At 43.7% G+C, this 22,889-nt stretch overlaps 2 protein-coding genes across 4 annotated transcripts in view; one reads left to right on the forward strand and one right to left on the reverse strand.

The window, feature by feature from the left end:
• BBS4 (Bardet-Biedl syndrome 4) overlaps nucleotides 1-16,416 on the forward strand; it is a 93,556-nt gene extending 77,140 nt beyond the window's left edge. For 2 of the 3 annotated variants that reach the window (XM_025194913.1, XM_025194914.1), the window contains one exon: nucleotides 16,327-16,416. The gene's annotated coding sequence lies outside the window, so the exon portion shown is untranslated. Of the gene's footprint in view, nucleotides 1-198; nucleotides 1,917-16,326 lie in introns of those variants that run through there. The other variant, XM_025194912.1, reaches the window with a different exon arrangement.
• Nucleotides 2,062-21,866, reverse strand: ADPGK (ADP dependent glucokinase). Its single transcript, XM_025194915.1, has 8 exons — nucleotides 21,854-21,866; nucleotides 18,364-18,391; nucleotides 16,391-16,616; nucleotides 15,535-15,597; nucleotides 14,245-14,365; nucleotides 9,568-9,764; nucleotides 8,692-8,790; nucleotides 2,062-6,877 (listed from the first exon to the last, which is right to left on the reverse strand). The coding sequence occupies exons 1-8, from the start codon at nucleotides 21,864-21,866 to the stop codon at nucleotides 6,326-6,328; spliced, it is 1,299 nt and encodes a 432-aa protein (XP_025050700.1). The 3' UTR covers nucleotides 2,062-6,325.
• Between the last annotated feature and the right edge of the window lie 1,023 nt (nucleotides 21,867-22,889).

Raw genomic sequence — 22,889 nt, forward strand, 5'->3', positions numbered from 1 at the left:
AAGTTTCTTCCTCCACTAGCTGCCAGTGCTTGCCTGCTTCTGCTGCTGTAAGCCACTCTCCTGGCAGAATGATACCATGCTTCAGTTTTAAAAATTACAGTTTACTGCTTGAAATGTATGCCCTTTCCTATTTCTTGGCACTGAGATGGCAGATGCTGCATGCACTCCAGTCCACCTGCATTCATTTCCTTTGTCCAGGGAAACACAAAGCTCCCAGCATTCAGCAGTCTGACATCCTGCAACAGGAGTTTGGACCAACAACTCCCTGAGAATTCAGGCTGATCACAGTTGATATCCGTTTGAGATATGCAAGAAGCTTCACCTTCTGTTGTAGCAGAGAATTTACTTAAACAGCCACCTCCAGTCAGACCAGGGAACTGTTTTATATGGCTGGCACAAGTTTGATGAAATAAAGTTTGGCCAGAAAGAAAGTTTGATGACCCTCAGGATTTCGGGACCTGGGTGTGAGGAGGCAGCACGCAGTAGAACAGAGGCATCTTGTAGAGCATTCTAGGAGGTGGACTCTAGGTAGGAGGACTCTTCACTAGTAACAGACATAAAGACCATGTTTCTTTTCCACGCCACTCAAGAAGTAACCCTTAGATCCTAGCCTTGGTAGTTACTAGTTTTCCAACTTCAGTTTGTCCCCATCCTAAGCACACAAGCTTTGCATATTAAAGACCAAAAGGCAGCCAAGATGTGTACACTTAATATCCCCACTTAGCCTTTCCAATTTCATTAACAACTGGAAGGCTTTGACAGGGGGCTCTTCATATATGCTGGCCTTCTTGCTAACACAAGGTACATGTACACAAGTTACTACAAGGTAAACTAAGATGACCTTAAGTGTATCAACTACCCTGTGGTAACTATCTTATGCATATGTTCTTACCCTGCAGGTAGCTCACTCCTCAGCAAAAGTGAGGTACCCTATCCCCCACTTTCCATAGGGAGAGAACATGCATACAGATAGTTACAACAGAGTAGGTAACATGCTTAAGTTCAGCTCCTGGCTTACGCTGTAGCCAAGGTATTTGTGGACACATACCCAGTCTCACATTTGTCATTCAGATACAGTTTTGTTGTGGCTTCTCCTTTAGCTGGCAAATGAGAGAGTACCCTGCTCTAAGTTAAAAAGCTTCACTTAGTGGAAAGAAAAAATAAATACTTTGAGGCGCATTAGTGCCCATCAGTTGTTATAATTTTGCTTAATAGAATCAGCCACATATTGGAGTCAAATGCTAACAGCACTTTACTATAGGCATTTTCACTGCTTATTAGCATCTTTCTTTACAGAATCAGCATTTTAACCACAATCTATGCATACAAGCTCTTCTTCTTGTTGGCTATTAGAATCAATATGCAATGTACAGAGTAGTCCTAACACTAAACAGATGAAACTCTGTGCAAGTTCTTGTTTTGTTTTTGAGGGTAGTTGTCTTTACTTTGCTACTGCTTGTTTGATGGGACTAATAACCAACAGACATTAATTTCTCTGCTTCGCTTAGGCAATTCTATTGTTGTGGTAAATGCTTAGTACACAAGCTGATATATTAACGTTTTCCCATTCTAAATCACACATTGTTATATTTTTATTACTCAGTGAAAGTAGTATCCGTGTTCAAAAATAGAGATGGCATCATTGCCATTCACTAGTTTAATCTTACTGTTTATCCTACTAATGTGTCCTAACTTACTTGACTAACATAATTTGGCCCAGTGAAAGATGCAGTTAGTGTGACTTGTGAAATAAGGGTTTGCATGCAGGTGCTGTGTTCATAGTGTACTTGCTAACAAGTGAGCTGGCTACTGCTGCAAAGAAAATGAATAGTTACTGGGGTTTCCCTCCCACTTACAGTAAAAATTTAAGTTCTTAATGTCTTTCCCCAGTAGGCATGGTAGCAGACCACGTGTTGGCCCAAAAGAAGTTAACAGCACTATTTTAGAATGGATTGCTTTAAATGCATGTACCTGAACCTCTGCCAGATAGGGAGAGATTAACACAGAGACCTAATGGCATGATTTCCAACAGTGCTGTCTCTACTTTGATAGTAGTGTTCACTTCCAGCTAAGCAGCACACTCCAAGAGTGTGATGGCATTAACATTAGTACGGTACATCTTATCACTGTAACCAGAATGGATTATGCTATCTTTGTCATACTCTCAAGTCTGTTCCCAGTAATCATTTAAACAAGTTTTAGTCCATGATTGGAAAACTGCCTGTGGTACATAATTACTCAGTCATTATTCATAATTACAATGTGTGAAACAGCTAAGCACAGCCATCACGTGGCTTTCAGAGTCTAACATAGGATATGCCCTTTATTTCTCTTACAGTCCCTTGCAGTACACTTCATTTAAAAAAAAGAAAACCAAAACTGACCATAACTTAAGCCAGCCATTCATAAAATAATAAGCATGAACAAATGATGAGAAAATGCTGCAGATGGTTTCACTTTAAGTGTTGGCAAAGGAAACAGGGGTCTGCAGACAAAAAGGCTTGGCATCTCCACAACTGCAGCAGAGGGCAGGATGAGATTATAAAGTGTCAACAACAGATAAAGTTCAATCATTGGAGGAGTCTCTGCAGAGACAGGCTAAAAGCCAAGGCAAATGGCAATGTTTTGTTTTTTAAAGCTAGTAAAGGACGTGTGGCCCTAATCAGCTTTTCTGTGTCACAGAGGAGAAGATTAATAGAACCAAAAACATTGCGACTCAGACACATGTTGAGCATCTTTGTAGGGCAGGGAAGCAGTCTATAAAAAGGAGTCTTTGGATCCCATTTGAACTGGGCTCCCCCCAGCAGAGCAGCAATCACATCACAAAGAGCACTGTGGAGAGGTTACACATTGCCATCTTGACAGTAATCAGCTCTGCAAGTCCAAGGCTACTCAGCATATGATCTTTACAAGCAAACACACTACTGCAGTGTTACCAAAAACTTCCTTTTTTTTAAAACAAGGTTTGAATGGTGGTTTGTTTTGATTGAACATAGGAAACACAGGAAGCTTCTTCCCCATGGGATTCAAATATGCATAAGTGAACAAATCAACAACACTCCCCAGCATCTCAGTCAGACACACACACACACACACACACACACACACACGCGCGCCCATTGGTAGGCTGGCTCAACACCATGCTGTTGTCCATGAGGACATGAGGGGTACTCATCAATGCCACTGACAATTCTTGAGCATGCTACTTAGGAATGTAGATTACTGTCTGGAAAGCTGCTTTTTCAGAAGCCTCATGCTTATCAAGCTTTGACTAATCTACCGGTGAGAGTTTCAAGGCATGATTAAAAGCAGAGGAAGGAAGAGAAGAGGAGACAGAAAAAAATGTGTATGAAAACCCAGGTAGTTTTAATCATGATTTCAATACATCTCTGCTTCTCCATTTAATTTTTCCTTGTCCAGCTAACATACTGACTCCTATCTGTGTACCCACAATGCAGAGCTTGTATGTTCCACAAAGAAAGGAAAGAAGGATGGGGGAGGAGAGGAAATCAAATGTAATTTGGGGGAAATGCTCACAGAATAGAGCTAACTCATGTTTCAAAATTGTTCTAGACCATTTCCTAGCAATAAGGCAGTGTTGATCACAGTATTTTAGAGCTGGCATCAATGGTACTGCAGCAGGGATAACTGAAATGCCCGCCTAGGGCTGTCTAGAGCTTTCCCCACACCTCTCCATTTCTACTGTTCAGCAAATTCTATTCAAACTAGCAAGGGGTTTTGATCAGCTGACACTAAATGCTGTTGTGCACAGCAACAAGGAAGTTGTAGACACAATGTTACAACATAGGACAAATATTTGGCGTTAATTTTATGTTCTTACGTTCCACTGTTTGGTCTACAAAGCAGATGTGATTTGCTTTAGGGCACAGAAAATAAGAAAATATGGAACAAAGCTGTAGGGTGCTGCTTTCCAGAGCTTCACCCTTGCTATCTTTTGGATTGTTTCGAAAGAGAGCCAGGGAGATGGCAGTAAAATTTATGAATCATCAAGTCACATTTATTAGGGATCATTCTCACTAATTGAATCTGGTGGCTGTGAAAGTTGCCAGCAAACATTAATTTTAAGCTGCCAAGCCTTCAAGCAGTGCATGACTCCTGCCCACACTCAGTGCAGAGACTAGTTTTCCAGCATTAAGTGGTAACACAGAACAGCACAGCTCCTACAAGTTACAAGAAGTCCAAGAGAGAAAGGTATTACTGGCTTAGAAAGACCCTCATAAACACAAAATAAGGAGACGAATAAAGGCAGGATGTATGTTGCTCAACATTCCTTTTAAGATTAAGACTCTATTGTTGAGAGTTCATTCAATACATGTTCAAGGGCTGCAAAATACTGCACAATCACACTAACAAAAGAAATGTCCACGTAATTAAGAAGCCTCACTGAAATGAGCATCAAACCCAAGACAAAACTAGTACAAGACAGCAACTACAAGTGCACACTACAGAGCCAATTTTTTTGTCCGGCCTTTGTGCTACAGGGGACTTTCCTCAGAAAGTGTTTAGCACCATTCTGTTACCTCTGAAACCTGGAGAAGCCAGCAATGGTTGCTTTGTGAACACCTCCACATGTTGTGTTTGGAAGGGCTTGTAAGAGCTGCCAAGTTTTATCCTCACACTGACCTCCTCAGTTTGTCTGTCCGTCTCTACTTCTAAGAGTCTATGACCCTTGTAGCAGTTTTGTTTTTGCCTGGAACAAACTGCTACTTAGAGCAACAGTGAATCAGATTGCAGCGTTGACCTCTGCAATACTGGATTGATCCCATCTGCAACAGAGATATGGATGCTGGCTCCGAGCCCCTACCACTAATTATTTTATAATCTAGGATCTCCCAGACATGCCAATCATATGGAATTTACAATCAAAGTCAATTCATATTTCACATCTGTGTAAGGAGATGCCCAGAGTTTCTGAAAAGCCTCTTGTAGAAGTTCCTGTTACAGTGTTAGAAATAGGAGATGCTAGTACCAGGATGAAAATGGAAATGTTTCATAAATGACTTCTCAGCAAGATATGCTGTGATACAAAGCAGTCCTCTTATGCATCAAATGATGAGACATGCATACCTTTTTTGTGACTTAAGCAGTGGAATTATATCCACACTTGAGCCCCTAATAATAAATTGTGTACACGCAGAAACAAACATTCCCCGAATCTGACTGAAAAGCTTCCTCCTTGCATCTGTGACCACTGGCTGAGGAGAAATTTTAACGTGCCAAGGATAGTGCAGTTCAGCTATTTTGTAAACAAAAATGACTTCTGTCTCCAGAGAGACCACCCAGAAGAACATGTCCCCCTCATCATGTAAGATAAGCTGGCCCAAGAGCATTATATGATTGTGCTGGCACAAAAAACCCCCCCAAAACAAGTATTCAGCAGCAGTAGTTATTCACGAACTGGAGGACGAGGTTAGGCAAAAACTAACAAACATACAGATGAAAAAGGCATGAACCTCACTGGCTGAAAAGCAGGGTGGTTCCAGATAGCTAATGCGGGTTTAGTTTCATGGCTCACTTTGAAGATAAGTAACTAAACAACCTCTGAAAATATTAAGCGTGATTGATTGTCTTACACAGACCTACCCAGAAACCAAAAAGGCAGAAAACATGGGTGCATTTAAGTATCCCCAATTACACAGGGGACCGGTAGCCAAACAACCTATATAATCTTCAATCAGGATCTCTCCAGCTCCATGCATCTGGGGGAGCCAGTACAGTACATATCACAGTTCAGCACTTTCCTCTGGCTTCCTCCAATGTTTGGGGTGTTCAGGATGAGAGGTAATTGTGTCAATAAACAATTTAATCATAATACCAAGCAAGTGGAAGGCTTCCTCTTGCCATGTAGCAATATGCTGCTAGAAGATAAAGCAAGATCCTTTTATTTTTTGCTTTATCAGAAGCAAGGCAGGGCTGAGGACTGCTGTGTTCTCTCTGAGATCCATAGGCGTGAAATTCTCCATTTGGCTGCCATGCATTCAAGCGCTACAGACAAGGCTGGCTCAAATTAACAAATTACCAAACAAGGATTCTGATACCAGTTTCCCTCCCCATGACAAGCTGAAGACAAAGAAAAGCTGGTCTCCACATTAAAATACTAAAACCTCTACATTAAAATGAGAAATCTTCTCAAGTCACTGCCAGGTAGTGGCTGGAATGTTTATACCTGGAATTATTCTTTGGCTCTTCTCAGGTTATATCCAGAGACTGATTAACACCCCTAAAGTCTGGAATCCTATGAGAACACAGTGGTGCCTCAGACATCATGTAGACTTGGATGAAAAGGGGGTCTTGTTTCCATAGTCTATTGAGGATATATTTCTGAATACAGGAGTCCTTCAGCTGAAATAGCATCTCCAAGTCCCACAGTCCGGATGGGATCTTTGCACACCAAAACAGGGGTGAAATGAAATGAGATGCCCTCCCTCTGCCAGTGTGCCACTGGCTCCCCTGGATTGAGAGAGATTTTGGTGTTTGTCTCTGTCTGGGAGGTCACAAACTCCAGGGGAGCTTTAAGAGAGACTTTGTCAGTGTCAATGGTCTCAGTGGCACAAGCCTGTGTCCCCGCCACTCTGGCTCCAGCAGCCACAGCTGCAATCTGGTTACCCCAATACCCATCCACAGTAGCAAGGACATGGTAGGCCAGTGTGTGGAAATGGATGCGGGTAAGATCAGACAGTTTGTCTGTGGTCCTTCCATGCTCTTTCAGGATCCAGAACAGGATGTCACTGACTATGCCCACATCTGGAACTCCATTCCAGGAGGTCAGGGAGGCGTGAGGACCAGCAGCTGACTGAGTCAGGAACAACAGTTCTTGTTCATTTAGCCCAATAGAGTTCACCAGGGGAAAGACCTGCTAACAGAAACAGTGAACAACAGTTTTTCTTTATGGAGACAATTAGATTTCCATCCCTCCTTATTTCAGGGGGTACTATTAAGAGCAATACCTCACAGTGTACTCATGGGGTCCCCTAATAGGTCTTTACAGCCAGAAACTGAGCACATTTGGTTCTTTGGAGAGGCTGAACAATACACTTGAGCACAAGTACCCTGTTCTATAGGTGTACACAAAGGCAGAAGCAGCAGCCAGGCATTCTCCTGCCCAACTGAGTAGCATGGGGACAGAGTGAAAGGGAAGGTCTCCATGACAGTAGATTGAGCCCCATCCCAACTTGTCAAAGCCCAATTCTGTCTGACAAAAACCCAGCAGCAAGGGACACACAAAGACGTTATTCCTGCAGGAAACTTCATGTGCTATCGGACACATTCGTTTAGCATAATTCACTTTCTCTAGCCTCCATTTTTCAATTCTTCAATTTCCATATCATTAGCTGTCAACAGTGAAAGCAAACACATCAAAGTCCTGTGAAGCACAAGTTATTTGGGAATGAAAAGGAATAAAGTCGTCTTACAGGAGGAAGAGTTCAGTGTTGCCAAGTCCATTTATAAGAAGCAAAATTGGGCTTGTTTTTTTTTTTTAAGTTGCTTTAATATTTTGAGAGTCGTGGTTGATAAGCACCCCCACTCCCCTCTCTTTGAAATGGGTTGGGCTTGTTTTTAAAGGCAGTATCATGCTTTTTTTTTCTTCTCATGAGACCTGGCAACACTGAAAGAGTTGTAAGCATTACTATCTGGAAGATGTTGCAACAGCCCCTATGGCCATGTCCAGACAAGCACGGACACTTGGTTCCCCGGGGACAAGCAGCAGCAGCACCTTGTGCCACTGCTGCTTGTCCCTGGGGAATGCCTGTGCGCTCTTACCCCAGTTACCCCGGCAGCCTTACCTGGGGTCCTGAGGGTTGGGGAAGCTGTAGCCATGGTGCTCCTGCAGCTAGGAGTCTGGTCAGCAGTTGGAGTATGGCTCTGGCCAACCAGGCTCCAGTTTTGGGCGGCACTCATGTGCTGCCCTGCTTTTTTTTCCCTATACTTTTTTTTTGACCCTGGGATCTCCCAGGGTCAACCCCCCCCCTTCCCTCTCTGTGCTGTAAGGTAGCAACGTGAGGAATGCATGAATGTACAGTGTGTGGTGCTGCAACATACTGCACAGCTGTGCTCACCTGGATACAGCCTATGGTTCTGTAACTAACTCCAGCTCAAATCATGATACCATAAACTTGCTAAATCTGTACCAACTGGCTGAAATAGCTCAAATCAAAATACCTGACTGTACAGAGCTTTTTATTACATTCCAACTGGACGCTCGCTCTGGTCATATCCTTACTGTGGTTCAAAACTAGGTTTATGACTTTGAACAACAAGGAAGTATGAGAAGTTGTAGAATACATGGTGTTTCCCTGGGGAAAGTCACAGGACTGCAGATGCTGAACACTTTCAGTTTTGCATAAACCTGATTTAGTGTCACAGTGTGTCATTTTCAATACATCAGAGAAAGCAGTATGCTGAGCAGCTGAGGGCAGTGGATGACACCTCCTCAATGGAGTGCTCCCTTAAGATGTTTTCAAAAAATACATATTCTCTGTGCTAAGGACCGCACACTTCACTATCAAACCAAGTAGTGCACATAGAGTTTGGTAATCCTAGAAGAGCAGTGCCAAAATACAGTCCCAATTCTAAGTCTCCACTTATAAATCACCCACCACCCTCCACCCACCCACTGCAACAGTGCTGGAAAAGGCAGGATGAAATGGGGCATGTCATCACTTTGGTTACCTGAAGCATAATCTTGCTCATAAGATCCTGGTCAGTCATACTGGCCAATTCCAGGTGTATAGGAATATCAGTGGGGATATCTGAGAGGGAAGTCACAGCCTGCAGAAAGAAAAGGAACACACGTATTAAGAACAAAGGTGTTTAGCTCAGAAACATAAGTACTATTTAGCGTATTTGTCTGGATGCAATTACATTTTTAAGTGACCTGCCTAGCAAAGGGTCAAAGAAGAAAACATATTGTACTGAGGAAGAAAAAGGCTCTAGCTTTCAGAATCTCTAAGCAGGAAAAAGGTATCAGACTGTCATCCATGCCCTATTCAGCATTTTTTAACTGATTATTACAGAAGACTGCCCAACCCTGTAGTAGCCACAGATTGTTTGTCCCTGAAGTGCAAGGAGAACTCAATGAATCAGGATGCTATTATAAGAAAAAAAATAGCGACTTCCTCAAGCCCCAGTTGGATAACCTGATATACCTGCTGCCTACAAAACATGAGTCTTGGTTGTAGGCTTGGTTATAGTCATATATGGAACAGAAACAATGCATTCAGCCATTGGATGTAGCTCTAGTACTTAGATAAATCTATTCCACCCTGGCCACCAGAAAGTGGTGTCTTTCTCCTAGACAGAGCCCACTGAATCCAAGAAACAACAACGTGGGATTTAGATGATCTCCACTGAACCTTTGGGATAATCATGAGGTTTGAGGAGTCTAAGAGGATATGCCTTTGACCTGCAATAGTGGGATGAGGGACTGTCTAAAGACACCCTGTATTTGGAAGCTGAAATCTTAGAAAGAGGGGTTGTACTACAGCATTCACTGGGACTGAAATTAAAGAGACAATACAGTGCTCTGCCTCTTGGGTTTCTTATTACCGCCAATAGCCTCTTTGCACGCATTTCCTTGCTCTGTCCTTCCATCATGTGAAGGCCTGAGAGTACCACAAGGTCTGGTTGAAATTCATCCAGGCTCGCCACAAACACCTCCAGCATATTCATGGCACCATTTGACAGATCATGAGAGAAAATAAAACGGTTGGCATTGGGAGCTCTCGTCTGTCCCCATTCTTCACCTAGGAAGAAATCCCCAGTCAACAAAGAAAACAATCGAGCCAGATAACTGGAGGGCTATTTTTTGATCTCCTGTTAAAATACAAGCATCAGTCAGGGCTGTCATCACTCCTCCTAACAAGGCAACTCCCTGCAGAGGGCTCTAACTTGAGTTTGATCAGTACCAGACACTTCAGCTGTGCTTCATACTCAGGTCTGAATACACGCAAAATGGTTCCACCCAGCCCAGCGAGGTAGGGAAAACAATTAAACTAGCAAAGACTTGCCAAATGGGGACACCGATTATGTAAACCATGCCAACTGGGCAGCTGCACTGATATCCAAGTGTTCATTGATACAGCCTTAGTACCACAGCAAAACAAAGACAGCTTCCCCACACCTACAATGTTAAATGGGTTGGATTAAGGGAATGAAGGCAACAGAGGCAGCCAAATGTAGAGACAGCAAGTAACAGAAGATATTTTTTTTTAATTGCATTGTTAGCTGTAATTTGAAAGGAGGAAACTTTGCAGGATGAAAGACTGCCCAAGAGTATTTTTTGACCTAATCCCAGGGCTAGTGTGGGAGCCTGTTCGCTCAGACCTCAGAGCCCTTCTTAGATATCTGAGAGTAAATATGGCCATTGCCCGATATAGAAACTCTTAGGCTGCTTTCTGCTATAGTTTATCCAGCAACAATTCAAAAACTTTCCTGAAGGGCAGTAATGAACTGCACAACGAAGCATGCACTAAATTCTATCTAGGGCTGGATTTTATGGTCTACAGAGCCGTGTATTCCAACAAATCAAAGCCCAGAAGACAAGGATGTGCTCCTTTTCCACATGGCGTAGCTACTCCAGGTATGCTTGCAGAAGCAGGGAAAGAACAAGATCTACCTGAAGCTACCTGTGTGTTTTCCATTGACTGTCATCAATTGTCATTAACTGACCTACATCAAGAGTTCTTTAGATGGAAAACTGAGTTCGTACAAAACAGAATGCAGTAAAAAAGGAAATATCAGAAAGTTTAATCAGCCAGGCTTGCGTAAGTGCTGGGGCATTGATAGAACTGGCAAATACGACAAAGGATACACTTTTTAACCATACATGGAGCTTTTTAACTATGATCTTCCAGCTGAGCTGGAAAGCACAGCTGCCACTTCTCTCTCCTGTTCATTGCTCATGGTGCAAAAAGCTGACTATTCTGTCATTTGTTAGCTATGCGCAGACAGAGAGTTCAGGCCAATTGGTGCCCTCCTTTTGTACTTAGGGTCCTTTTTAATATTGGCATATTTGGTAAGCTAAGATTTTTTTTTGCTTAGGATATATACTTGATCCATGCCTACAGCTGTTATAGAGTCATGATGAGTCTATTTAGATTATTAGCTTTTGGCTTACACAGCTGACAGAACTCTGATAGGATGACAACATTTATACAAACCACAGTTCAAAGGAAAATAAGACCTTCAAAACGGTTTAGGATGCTTATTCACCTAGCAGGCTACCTCAGCTCTGGAAAACTGATGAAGCTATCAGATTGCCTCCCAGTGCCGGCTGCTAATGCTGATAACTTGCACAGTTCTGAAACTAACTGACTCGCAGGAAGTTTAGAAAACATATTACAAAACCAGAAATACATTAGAATTTTAAACAAGGCATCTCTTACCTTGCTATTTAAAATACCATACTCTGCTGGTTTATTTTAAATCCCTATTGGATTTGCAAAAAAAAGCAGGACAATCATCTCACAAATACGTTGGTCTTGTTCAGCAGGTATCTTAACTATAATTTCTATAAGTACTCCTGTACTTGCGGTGTGAGGACACTAAAAGTACCTTGTCCTCCTGCTTTACTTACAGTGTTTTTGATGTTTTGGGCACAGTGACTGGTAGCTGAGTGAGAGGGTTGTTTGTGAAGTTTTAAGAACAGGTCAGACAGACACTAGGATGGTTTAGATAGAGACGATAAGCAGGGGACTGAACCAGATGATCCTCCAAGGTCCATTCCAGCCTACTTTTCTATGATCTATCAACCAGGACCTATTACTGGGTAGCCCAAGTCCCCTCTTCTACAGCTGAAAAAAATCTAAAGCAGAGCTTGAAGACTCTGGACTAGTGATCTTCTATCAAAAGGCCAGCTTCTAGGTATGAAAATTGGATGTCTAGCCTGCAGGTGGTCACCTATCATTACAGACTTGCTCCTGAGACAGAAGTAGAGGAAACCCAACCCCCCCCCGATTTGAGAACAGACACAGTTAATAATTAGTCATATACAGGAATTCTTGGTTTAGTCTGCTTCACCCGGGAGGATACCAGAACACTTTGAAGACCATACAGGATTATCCATCACTAACATGCAACCTCTGGTATAAAACATGGCAGCTAGTCTGCATCAGCTAGAACAGCACTTTTTAAAAGAAGATAGTGAAGATTAAGGAGGCAAGATGCAGTTTCTCCATATACTGGTCTAATCCAAGCTTTCATACTCTTCCTAGAAAGAGCACAGAATGGATATGCAAATGACCACAAAACAGACCTCTAGCTTTAGTCAAAATGGCTCTGTTTAGAAGCTCAGTATCTAAAGTTATTCTTAGTCACATGATTCCTAAAAATAGATGCCAGGTCCTGAAATCACTGGTGCTACCTATCACCAAGCCAGGCTTTCCATAGTGGTCTCCCAAACCATGGCTAAGATCAGTCCTCTAACTCAGGCCAAATCTAACCCGTAGAGCCCCATTACTTGACCCCAGTGCTGCCTCTATATTTGAACTGACCTGAACCAGCCTGGCGGGCAGGGCCTGGGATGCGGACTGTACATGGCACCCGCTCCTGCCACTCCAGGAACTGTGCTGCACATGGTACCCATCCCAGGCACCCCCAGACATGCACTACACAAGGACTCCTTACAGATGTAAAAAAAATGTTTAAATGGCACTTTATTTTATACTCAGTGCACCCCCACACCGAGCCCAGCACATGCTAAAAAAAGGCACTGTGCTAGCTGGACCCGGCTCACAGAACATCTGTATAGATCAGGCACTTTAGTGGGACTTTTCTGGTGTTTTTATCTAATAAACATAGAAGTGCCAAAAAGGCCTGCTAAAGTGTGCGATCTTTACATCTGTTGGGTGAGCTGGGTCCAACTAAGGTGCTGCTTCTTCCAGTAAAGTCCATTTTTACTTTTTTATTCCCCACATCTGTCCATAGTCATGGTGCCTGCTCCAGCCAGTTTGAGACAAATGATGGATGTGGCATCCACAGACACCACATACAGTGGTGGGTCCTAGACCAGCTGAAGCAGGCACTGCACACAGCACAGTCCCAGAGCAACTACCGTGGGTGCTGCATTGAAGAGATTCAGGAGCAGCTGAAACAGGTACTGTAGGTGACAGTCCAGCCAGGGTGGGCACGTGTAACATGGTGCCTGGTCTGGGATCCAGGCTACATGTGGTGACTGCCTCAGCTGGAATGTATTACTTGCAGCACCCATTCTGGCCACTCTGGGATTCACATGCTGCATGCAGTGCGGATCCTGGTGTAGCAGAAGTGGGCGCTGGATCTGGCATGAGGGGGCTGGGAGGGGGAGAGTCACAGGGGTCCATGGACCCATTGTCACTCATCCAGCCCACAGGACCAGATAAACTCGACACCCCTGTTCTAACTGATGGTGGGTCACAGTGCAATGGCAGAGATACTATAATGTTGTAGTTTCCCCTTATATAAGCTACTTAATAGGCAGCACACCTTGGTAATCACTTCCCATACACTTACTATAACGAGGTATGGGATGATGGCAGATGTCAGGGAAGGTAATGAACAGAGGATAAATTACTCTAGTCTAGGTACATACACAGTTTGATGCTCTCCCTCTAATCTAAAGCATCGGCTCCTGCCAGTGTTGGAGACAGGATACTGAGCTAGATGGACTATTGATCTGACCCAGCATGGCACTTCTCGTCTTCTTATATGTTCTTATGCTTAATAAAAACTTGACTGTAAAAGAAAATTAAGCCAATATAAACAGACAAGGACAGTACTGTGTTGCTGCAATGGATGTGGTTGGTAAATTCCAGAGCCATTATTTCTTATCTCAGTATCTTGTAGGACTCTCCCTTCCTTTTCTGCCCTATTTTCTCTAGCCTATTTTGCAGTGTGGTTTTGTCCTCTCAGGTTTGCACTGCCCTTCCCAGTTCTGGCATCTGCATCTCTGACTGGTGCTGAATTTACACCATAACAGTACACTCAAAGTTTAATGAACTACTACATGAACAAGTCACCTGTTTTCTGAGTTAATGCATCTAGAAATCCTAGAAGTTTCATTGACAGGCATGCAACTAACAGTAAACCTTTCCCTGTTCAAAGACCAAATTATGTTTCACCACTGTAACAAAGAATGGCTCCACAGTCCAGCCACAGTTTGAAAACCATTACAGAACAGTGTATTCGGGAATATAACTGGACCCAATAAATATTTAGCCTTCCAATGTTTTATAACGGGCAAAGTACCTGCTTGATACTCCAAAATAAGGTGGAATTCATCAGTTTCCTGCATAGATTCTGGTGGGACAATTACATTATCATCAAGTAGTTCATGGAGCTTAGGACCAACTGGGCCACAAAGAAGGACCTAGAAGCCAAAAGAACACACATTAACAAGGATAGACTGGCATGAACCATATGGACCTAGGATCCATAAGCATTTCTGCATCTCCTTCTGAGTTCCTTTCAGAAATATATGAAGATCAAGTATCAGCTTGCAAACTGGTCCAATATCTGCTCATCTCCTTGGCTAGTACAAACACATATGTGTGTCATATGCAGACAAGGCAACAGGCTTTCTTCAGGATGCTTTTTTAAAAAACTTGTTTACATCTCAATAATGAATGTGGTGCCCATGGAGGTGAGGGGCGAATGACCAAGTGCTGCCAAGCTTCTAAAAACTTTTCCAACAATCCCTTTAATCCTAACACGCAACATCCTTACTACTTCAATCTCGGCTGAGAAAAGCATGCGTGGAAAGGCTTCTCTTTCTGAAGGAGTGCAATAATTGTATTGTGGAAAAATGCCTATCAGATACTTTTCAAATTTGAAGTGTTACCTTAAATGATGAACTGGTAGTGTATTAACCCAGTGGCTTCATTTGCTTGTCAAAGAATGTACCTAAGCTTCTGTATGAAATGTAATACACACACACACACACACACACACACACACACACACGTGTGTGTACACAAACAAATCAGATCGATTCTGTAAATAATGGCTGTGAAACACTTGTGGGGTAAGAAAGTCCTGACTTCAGGCATCAGGGGGTTAAACAGAATTGTACCAGTAGCTCCCTAATGATCCAACAAGGAACTGAATAATCAAATGCATGGGTGAATGGGTTTCAAACAATCTGGTGCTCACTCACTGCACCACAAAGAAGTCTTGCGTTTCACTGAACTTGCCAAAAGAATAGCCGAAATTAATGAAGGATCAAAACTGCCTAATCATGCATATTTGGTTTATTAAAGATAACATCAACATAAAATTACAGATGAGTGGAAGACAGTAATTCATGAGGAACACAAAAGAGAATGCTGTTACTGAGCTACAAAGTTTAAGAGATACAGAGAAATGTGTAAGCCAGCTATTTGTTTCCTTTGTGTAACATCAATTAACAGCAACTTTGCTAGCAGTGTTTGCCTCCACTAAAAAATGAAATCTTAGAGGAATTTTTCAATTATACAACATAAAAGTGATTTTAGTCCTACTGACAACAAATGAAGGAAACCAAGTTTTTGGAAGCCTTACCTTCAGGTGTGGATTTGTTGCAAGCTTCTGGCCAATTAGAGCAGCGTTTCCTCCCACATAGAGCTGCAAGATGGATCAAACATGCATGTGCAATCTGTTATTCCAATAGTTTTTTTTATAGATGCTTAGTCTCTAGCATGGTCTGATGACTTTAAATAGGTTTTGTAGATCTGCAATAGCTTGTGGGATGCCAACAAAGCTGATAAAGTGCTTTAGAGGGATTGAAGCCAAAATAATTCCATAAATTCAGTAATTTTTGTCCCAGCTTATTAGTTAGCTAGTATTTGCCTTCTGGTAGACCAGTGCACTATCCAAATCAATTTGTTCATCCAATAAGTATTCCTGAATTCTGTCCATTTAATCTCTTTTTTTGGCAAGTTATACTTTTTTTAATTAGTGAGCTAGATGTACACTTCCAAATCTTGCTCTATGGAGCTGTTGAAGTATATGGAAATGGTTTCCAGATCATTATTCTTAAATCTGTAATTTCACCACTTGCACCACATAGAAAAGTTAGAGCGGTTTATACTGTGTCATCCCTGTCCTGCTGCCATAAAATATAAGGTTTTACCTATGTTTCGGACATCTTCAGACCTGCTCTCATTGATTCTCTTCAAATTAATAGAGCTAAAGCATAAGCAACTCATATTTGGGAAGGTTACAGAAGGGGGAGAGAAAAAGCAACTGAAATCTGGGATATCAGTTGACAGGTAGATTTTTTTAAGGTTCATTAATACATTAAAAGAGCAAAACAAAATTTGTTTTCTGAATCTCTTCCCCATGCATTTCAAGGATGAAAAGAGCCGTGAATAACTGTACAAGGCTTTCAAGTGTGGCCTTAAGATGAAAAACTTACCTGTGCTCCAGGGTACTCAGAGGCTGCCTGTGCAATGTGATGGAAAGACACTGCATCACTGAAAAAGCGCTCAGCAGCTGCCCCTTTTTGCATGAAATGAGAAAACGCTTCTTTCAGGTCCTTTTTGGAATTCAGAACAGCATGATCTTCCCCATTCCCAGGATCAAGACCAAGCGCCTGCAACAGCTTCACACCAGAGAGGACCACATCTACGCAGGCATTGACTCTGCAGAGAAGGGGACACAAAGAAAAGAGGTGTTAAGAACACTGAATGTGACACCAGGGGCATCCCATGAGCCACGGGACAGGGCAGTTTTTCACACCGCATTTAGGATTTGTTGACACAGGAACTGCATAGAATTTCCTCAAGAACCATCTTGTGCTGATTTACTACTAAAGTGTCCTGCTTTTGACATTTTTTGAGCTACAAGAATATGTACAATGGATGTTATTTCCAACACTGTGTTTAAATTAAAACAGGGCCCAGAATGAGTTGCTTACTTCCACAGAAAACCAACTTTCTGTTCCCCGTCAATTCGATGTTGTACATGTACTGAGAATCTGTTGTACCCACATCAAACAGAGTGGATACAGTACGAGTAAAAACTAAGATCAGACAGAAAGCAGAGGAAGACAGTGACACAGAGAAATGAGGACTGTATCTGGGCTCTCTGATAACAACTCTCCTATTTTCGTCATCCTTCAACATAGTCAACGGATGGTTCTTTCCCCTCAGCGGGAAAAAAAAAAGGCGCTGGTTAACTAAGGACATGGACAGATGTGTACTTGAAGAGGCTTCAAAAAGGGATGGGAAGCTGCTGCTCAGAGCATGATTCTGTAGCATTACAAGTGTATTGCAAAACTACTCCAGCTTTCATCCTACCCCTCCAGGGTCAAAGTTTGGGTAGCTTAGCTCACCTGGATCACTACAGTATCACGTACATGCAAGTTTCACAGCAGAGGTAACCAACCCGTGGAATGGGCAGCCTCTGCATGTGGCACACAGCAGAGGGAGAGGACAGGCAACACAGCAGTGGAAAGGAAACAGAAAGCAAAGCAGCAGATCAGGTAGGGGAGGGCAGACTCAGGGGCTGGATCCAGATGTGCAGGCATGTGCGGTGCCACAAACTGCACACACTGCACATTAAACCATGCATGGTGCTGCTAATTTGCAGCACCAGGGCAAAATCTGCTACCAGGATTTCCCAGTCCAAGAAGAAAAAAGTGCCTGCCCTGAGGCATGTGGAGGCAGGAGAGCAGCCAGCCCAGAGTTGCCTGTTGCCCCATCTTGAGGCACCCTGCACCCCAGCCAAGGAGGCTAATTTATGGCATACCTGCTAAAAGAATTGGCTGCATGGTGTTACAACAAAAAGGGCTGCTGCCCTGTCCTGAATAGCAGCTCCCCTATCCCTTCTGAAGCCTCTCTAAGTGTACATTTGTCCAAGCCCTAAGTTAATACTTTATATTTGTTCAGAGACCTAAACTCTATGGCTATTACAGACAGTTCTTTGCCATGACACATAGGAGTGCAAAATATCAACATATGAGCATGGAGCTGGTAAGTTGATTACAGTCCTCAAAACACTGCTTCCAAGAGAAACCCCAGCAATTACCTATCATGCCATGGTGCTCAAATTTTTGGCTCTACAGGCCAGATAAGTGACCTGGAGCCAGTCCCGCACACCAGGATTGGGCCCCAGGCACCCTCCAAGGCCTCCACACTGAGATTGGGCCCCCACATGCCAGAACTGGGCCCTGGGCCCTAGTGCTGCCCCACCTGACCCTGTGTCCTGGGATCAGGCACATGATCCAACATGTAGAGCCCAGGGCTCCCCATGGGTCTGGAAATTTGTTTCTCTACCACCATATTTCTGGACTCGTGGGGAGCTCCACAGGCTGGAAGACACAACATTGCAGGCCTTATCTGAGCACCCCTGAAGTAGGGCAGCTGTCTGAATACAAGTCAGTATTACCTTTCCTTGCACCCTTGTTCCAGGGGTCCTTGTTATCCACACAGCTTGTGCGGTTCATCCAGCTGACACTATGCACTTCCTTGGCCCTATCATCATTGTGCCCAACTACTTAAACGACCTCAGTCAAGGAGAATAAGCTTAGCAGGCACACCCATTCAGTATTGCTCTATCTCAGCAACCTTTCTTGTGCAATTTGCTCTGTTGTAAGTGAAGACAGCATGACACAAACTAAAGGGCATAAAAGGCCTGGTGGGTTCTCACTTTATACAGTATTGCAACTCGTTCTGTCAGAAATGTCTCTGTACCCTGATCTGACATGCTACAAAAGCCATCATTCCCCAAGCCATCGTTCCCCATGCACTGCAGTGAGATCAAGCAGCATTTTAACCTCAAACTGAGAGCAGCAAAAGGTCAGCAGTCCAATGTTTTAATATACTAGTAACAATGCAGTAATGATGTGAAGCAGTTACAGTTGTTTCAAGTGAGAAAGCTTCACCTAGACCTCTAATCATCTAACTACTGGTATCTTCTATCTGCCTCCCATACCATTGCTCTACCTACATGCTCCCTTCATGTTTTTAATGAATTCCCTTAACATTAAGGGTAGGCTACTACTAATCTGCTCCCACTAGTGAACCTTGAGGCCGCAGGTGTTTAGTGTATGCAGGGTTCAGTCTCTTTAAGGGCATTACACAGATACAACCTGAAGTGCAGACAGAACTGAAAGTGAAAGGGCTTTTTCAGTCTAGGTAGGGCAAAAACCAAAAGTAAGTCAGACATCATAAGCCACCTCACACTTCTGGTACTCTCATTTTCAGGGAAAATTTCCATCAAGTTTCACCCCCAGGCACTTCAGTCCCCAGTAGCTACAATGCCAGCTACACAGTAAGTCATGGAAGATTTTAAAAGTTTCTCCACGTCCAAGGACTAAGGCTACTAGCCAAAGTCAAACTGCTGTTGCAACCTACAGCTTAAAGTTTCAGTGCCTTTACTCCCCCCCCACCCCACCCCTTTTACTTGCTGTCCACTTACTCTAGGTCATGTCCTCTACATGTAGTCTTTACATTTCTTTTTTTCCAAAAAGTAGCAGTCTCTGTCTCATCCTCCTACACCCCTTCTTCCCATTTCCTAATGCCATGTTTCTAGGGCAGTGATTCTCAACAGGGTTGCAAGGAAATAAGCATTTGCTCTTCTCTGTCTGGCCCTTGGGAAAGGCGGTAAACACAGGGTAGTCTCTGGGGGAGCTCCATCTGAGGTTTTTTTTTTACACTATAGCACTATTTACACTGGAAAAGCTACAGGTTTAACAAACTGAAGCATTGACAAGTCTATAGGATACACAGAAGCTAAAATAAACCTGTCATTAGGGCTAGTTTATGACACAGTATTCAGCAGCATCTAGATGAAAAATACATTTCACCATGATGAATTTTCAACAAGAACATCTCTTTTTCCAGTCTCTGGATGTGCAACTGATGACATGTATATCTGAAAAGGAAGTATTTAAATCATGCAGCGTGTAATGTCTGGGAAAAGAACTACAGAGCCTCTCTCTGAGCTTGGGCTAGAAGAAATGTCCTTTTAGCTGAGGTAGTGCTAGTATTATAATTAATACCTGCCAACAGTATGTTGTTATATGTCATTACATGTACTGAGGTTTCCGTTCCTATTATTCAAAGCAGCATAATGTTCCAGCAGGAGGGAAACAGAGCTCTTCCTAGCAGCAATTCAAGAATCTCCCCCTCCAGTTTCCACAAGATATATGAAGCAGCAGTAGCAATTAAACATAAGACAGCAGGAGTCCAGTGTTACTGTCCATGACTGTACATTACAACTTCAGAATCAGTTTTCACATGATTCTCACTTATCTGATGTAAACTAAGGATGACCTCGCAGCCACTTCTAATACGGAGGGGGGCTGTGTCCCCTTCTGATCTTCAGTGCCCAACTTTCAAGAGCTTTCTCTTCTGAAAACTGTTTTGACTTTAACCCTCCCAAGGTCAGTTCTCTCTGCTACCTCTACTGCCATGGAAGTAAGACCAGCTTATTCCAAGCAGCTGTCTCTGGCAGAGCAGATGGAATACTTCCAGTCCCTTGATATCTTTCCCAATCATTATGCATGCTTAGATCCATACACAAACACTGGAACGATGCAGGTCTGATGGGTCCATACTTTTGCAGAGAGCTTCACCTTCTTGACTCCAGACCACATGAAGGTCCTTCACTGCTGAAGCTGTGAGGTCAGTTCTTCTCGGTAAGTCTGGCTTAATCTGATCAATTAGAGTAGGTCAATCGCCCACTGCTTCCATGATCATTTATCAGGTTGAAATGCATCAGTGCTCTAGATACTGGTCTTTGCATAAGAAAGCGGTAGCCAGAAAGTAGCCGTCTCTCACCAGAAGCTCTCCAGTGCATCTTTAAGATCGTTACAAGTTATGAGGAAATCACATACACAACATAAAATCGGCAATGCAATATTGTCACAAAAAGCAAATGCGATTTTGGGCTGCATTAATGAAAGCGTTGTACACAAGACAACAGAAGTTATAGTACCATTCTGCCATACCCTAGCTAGGCTTCAGCTGGAGTAATGGAGTGCAGTCTTGGGCACCACATTTTAAAGAGGATGTAGAGAAACTGCAGTCCAGATGTAAACAGCAAAGATAATAAAGGGGTTGGAAACCAAGCTATATGAAGGAACTAGGTATATTTAGTTCAGAGAGAAGAGATTAAAGGCATATATGATAGCAGCTGTGAGGCTGCCCTAAAGAAGATGGAGAAACATCATGTTCCCTCACCATGGAGGGGAGGACCCATGGCTATGGGTTTAAGATGCAGCAAAAAGCAGATTTAGCTCAAATCTCAGGAAAAGCTTCCTGACAATAAGAGTAGTAGGATAAAGGGGCAAACTGCTTAGAGAAGCTGCGAAACTCTCCTTCAGTAGAGATTCAAGAGGTTGAATAGGCACCTATGCAGGAATTGGAACTCCTACATCTACACAGGGGGTTGGAGTAGGTAACTCTCAAAGTTCCTCCTAACATTACAATTCTGTTATTTCCATCCTGCCTGAGAAGGACAATATAGTCCATGTCAGAGATAAGGTCTGGCCAGGAGTTATGTTGAGATGTGCAGAGATCCGTTCAAGTCTCCAGTCTGCTGAAGAGCAGATCAGGGCTAGAGTCCCAGGACGCCTCACTCCAGTGCTACTGCAAAAACTCAGATTTATGATTCCCTGGTCATGCTCATGCTCCTAAACTGTTATGTAGACCTTGAAGTAGTCTTGGGGGAGGACCTCAGGAACACTTAGGCACCACAGAGTGCTGTTTGAATTCTGAGCACTCACAACCCAGGCGTATTAATGTATCCTTGCTACAGGCAGATACACTGATGCAGAGATAAATGGACTTCCAGGTCACATAGCAAGTGCTGGAGTTCAGAAAAGTCTATAAGGGTGCCCCCTCCTAGTCTCCTGCTGCTCTAATCACTATACCTTTCTTCCTCATGAATGCTGACTGGTGAGCAAGGAGTCTGACTGAACCCAAATCAGAAGGATATTTATGCACCTGCTTTCCTTAAATGACTGATTTTTCCTGGAGAAAAGTGTTCTAATGACTGTGGCTGGATCTCAGGCCAATGGAAGATGGGTCCCTGAAGTCGTACAGAGCTTGCTTTATTTAAAATGTAAATGTTGCAACAGTCCCAGCTCAGCATCTGGTGTTCCTGTATTCAAATCAAGAGGCCAAGCAGTGGGGGACCCAGCCAGCCAAGCCCCGTGTGCAAGGAATCAACTCCAACCTGCAAGCCAAGCCCCGTGTGCAAGGAATCAACTCCACATTGCAGAGCTGATGCAATGAGGCAGCACCAGTGGCACTTGGACTAGGGCATGGCCCATACCTCACACCAGCGCAGGCGGAGGATCATCGGAACAGGCCCTTCTAAGGCATCTGATCCCCGACTACAGGCCTGAGGCGAGATATCTCCCAACCAGAGCAGCAGCTCAGTGCGGACACTACTTCAGGAGGGGCCTTGGAGCAGAAGAGAGCTGGGGCCTCCTCGCCTGTGCACGTCAGCCCATGGAAGTGGCTCTTCCTGCCCGCACCTCTCCCAGCCAGCAGCTCGCAGCAGGTGTCGCTGGCGCTGCTCTCCCCTTCCAGCCTCCGATCCCACAGCCTGGGGTCTGCCGAGGGGGCAAGGAGGATGCAACATGCTTCCCTGCACAAGCCCAGCCATCCGTCCCACTGGCCATCCATCCATCCATCCACCCACCCATCTGTCTGTCTGCTGGTGCAGACACCCACCCACCCATCCATCCCTCCTTCCTTCCCTTCCTCCATCTGCCCCTCCATGCATCCCTCCTCCCTCCCTCCATCCATCCATCGGTCTTTTGCTCTTTCCGTCCATCCCTCCATCTGTCCCTCCGCGCATCCCTCCTCCATCCATCCCTCCTTTCGTCTTTTGTTCCTTCTATCCAGCCCTCCCGCCTCCATCCATCCTTGCTTGCTTCCTTCCTTCCACCTGCCCATCTC

This window comes from Alligator sinensis, unplaced genomic scaffold (assembly GCF_000455745.1).
Source record: "Alligator sinensis unplaced genomic scaffold, ASM45574v1 scaffold1992_1, whole genome shotgun sequence".
NCBI lineage: Eukaryota > Metazoa > Chordata > Crocodylia > Alligatoridae > Alligator > Alligator sinensis.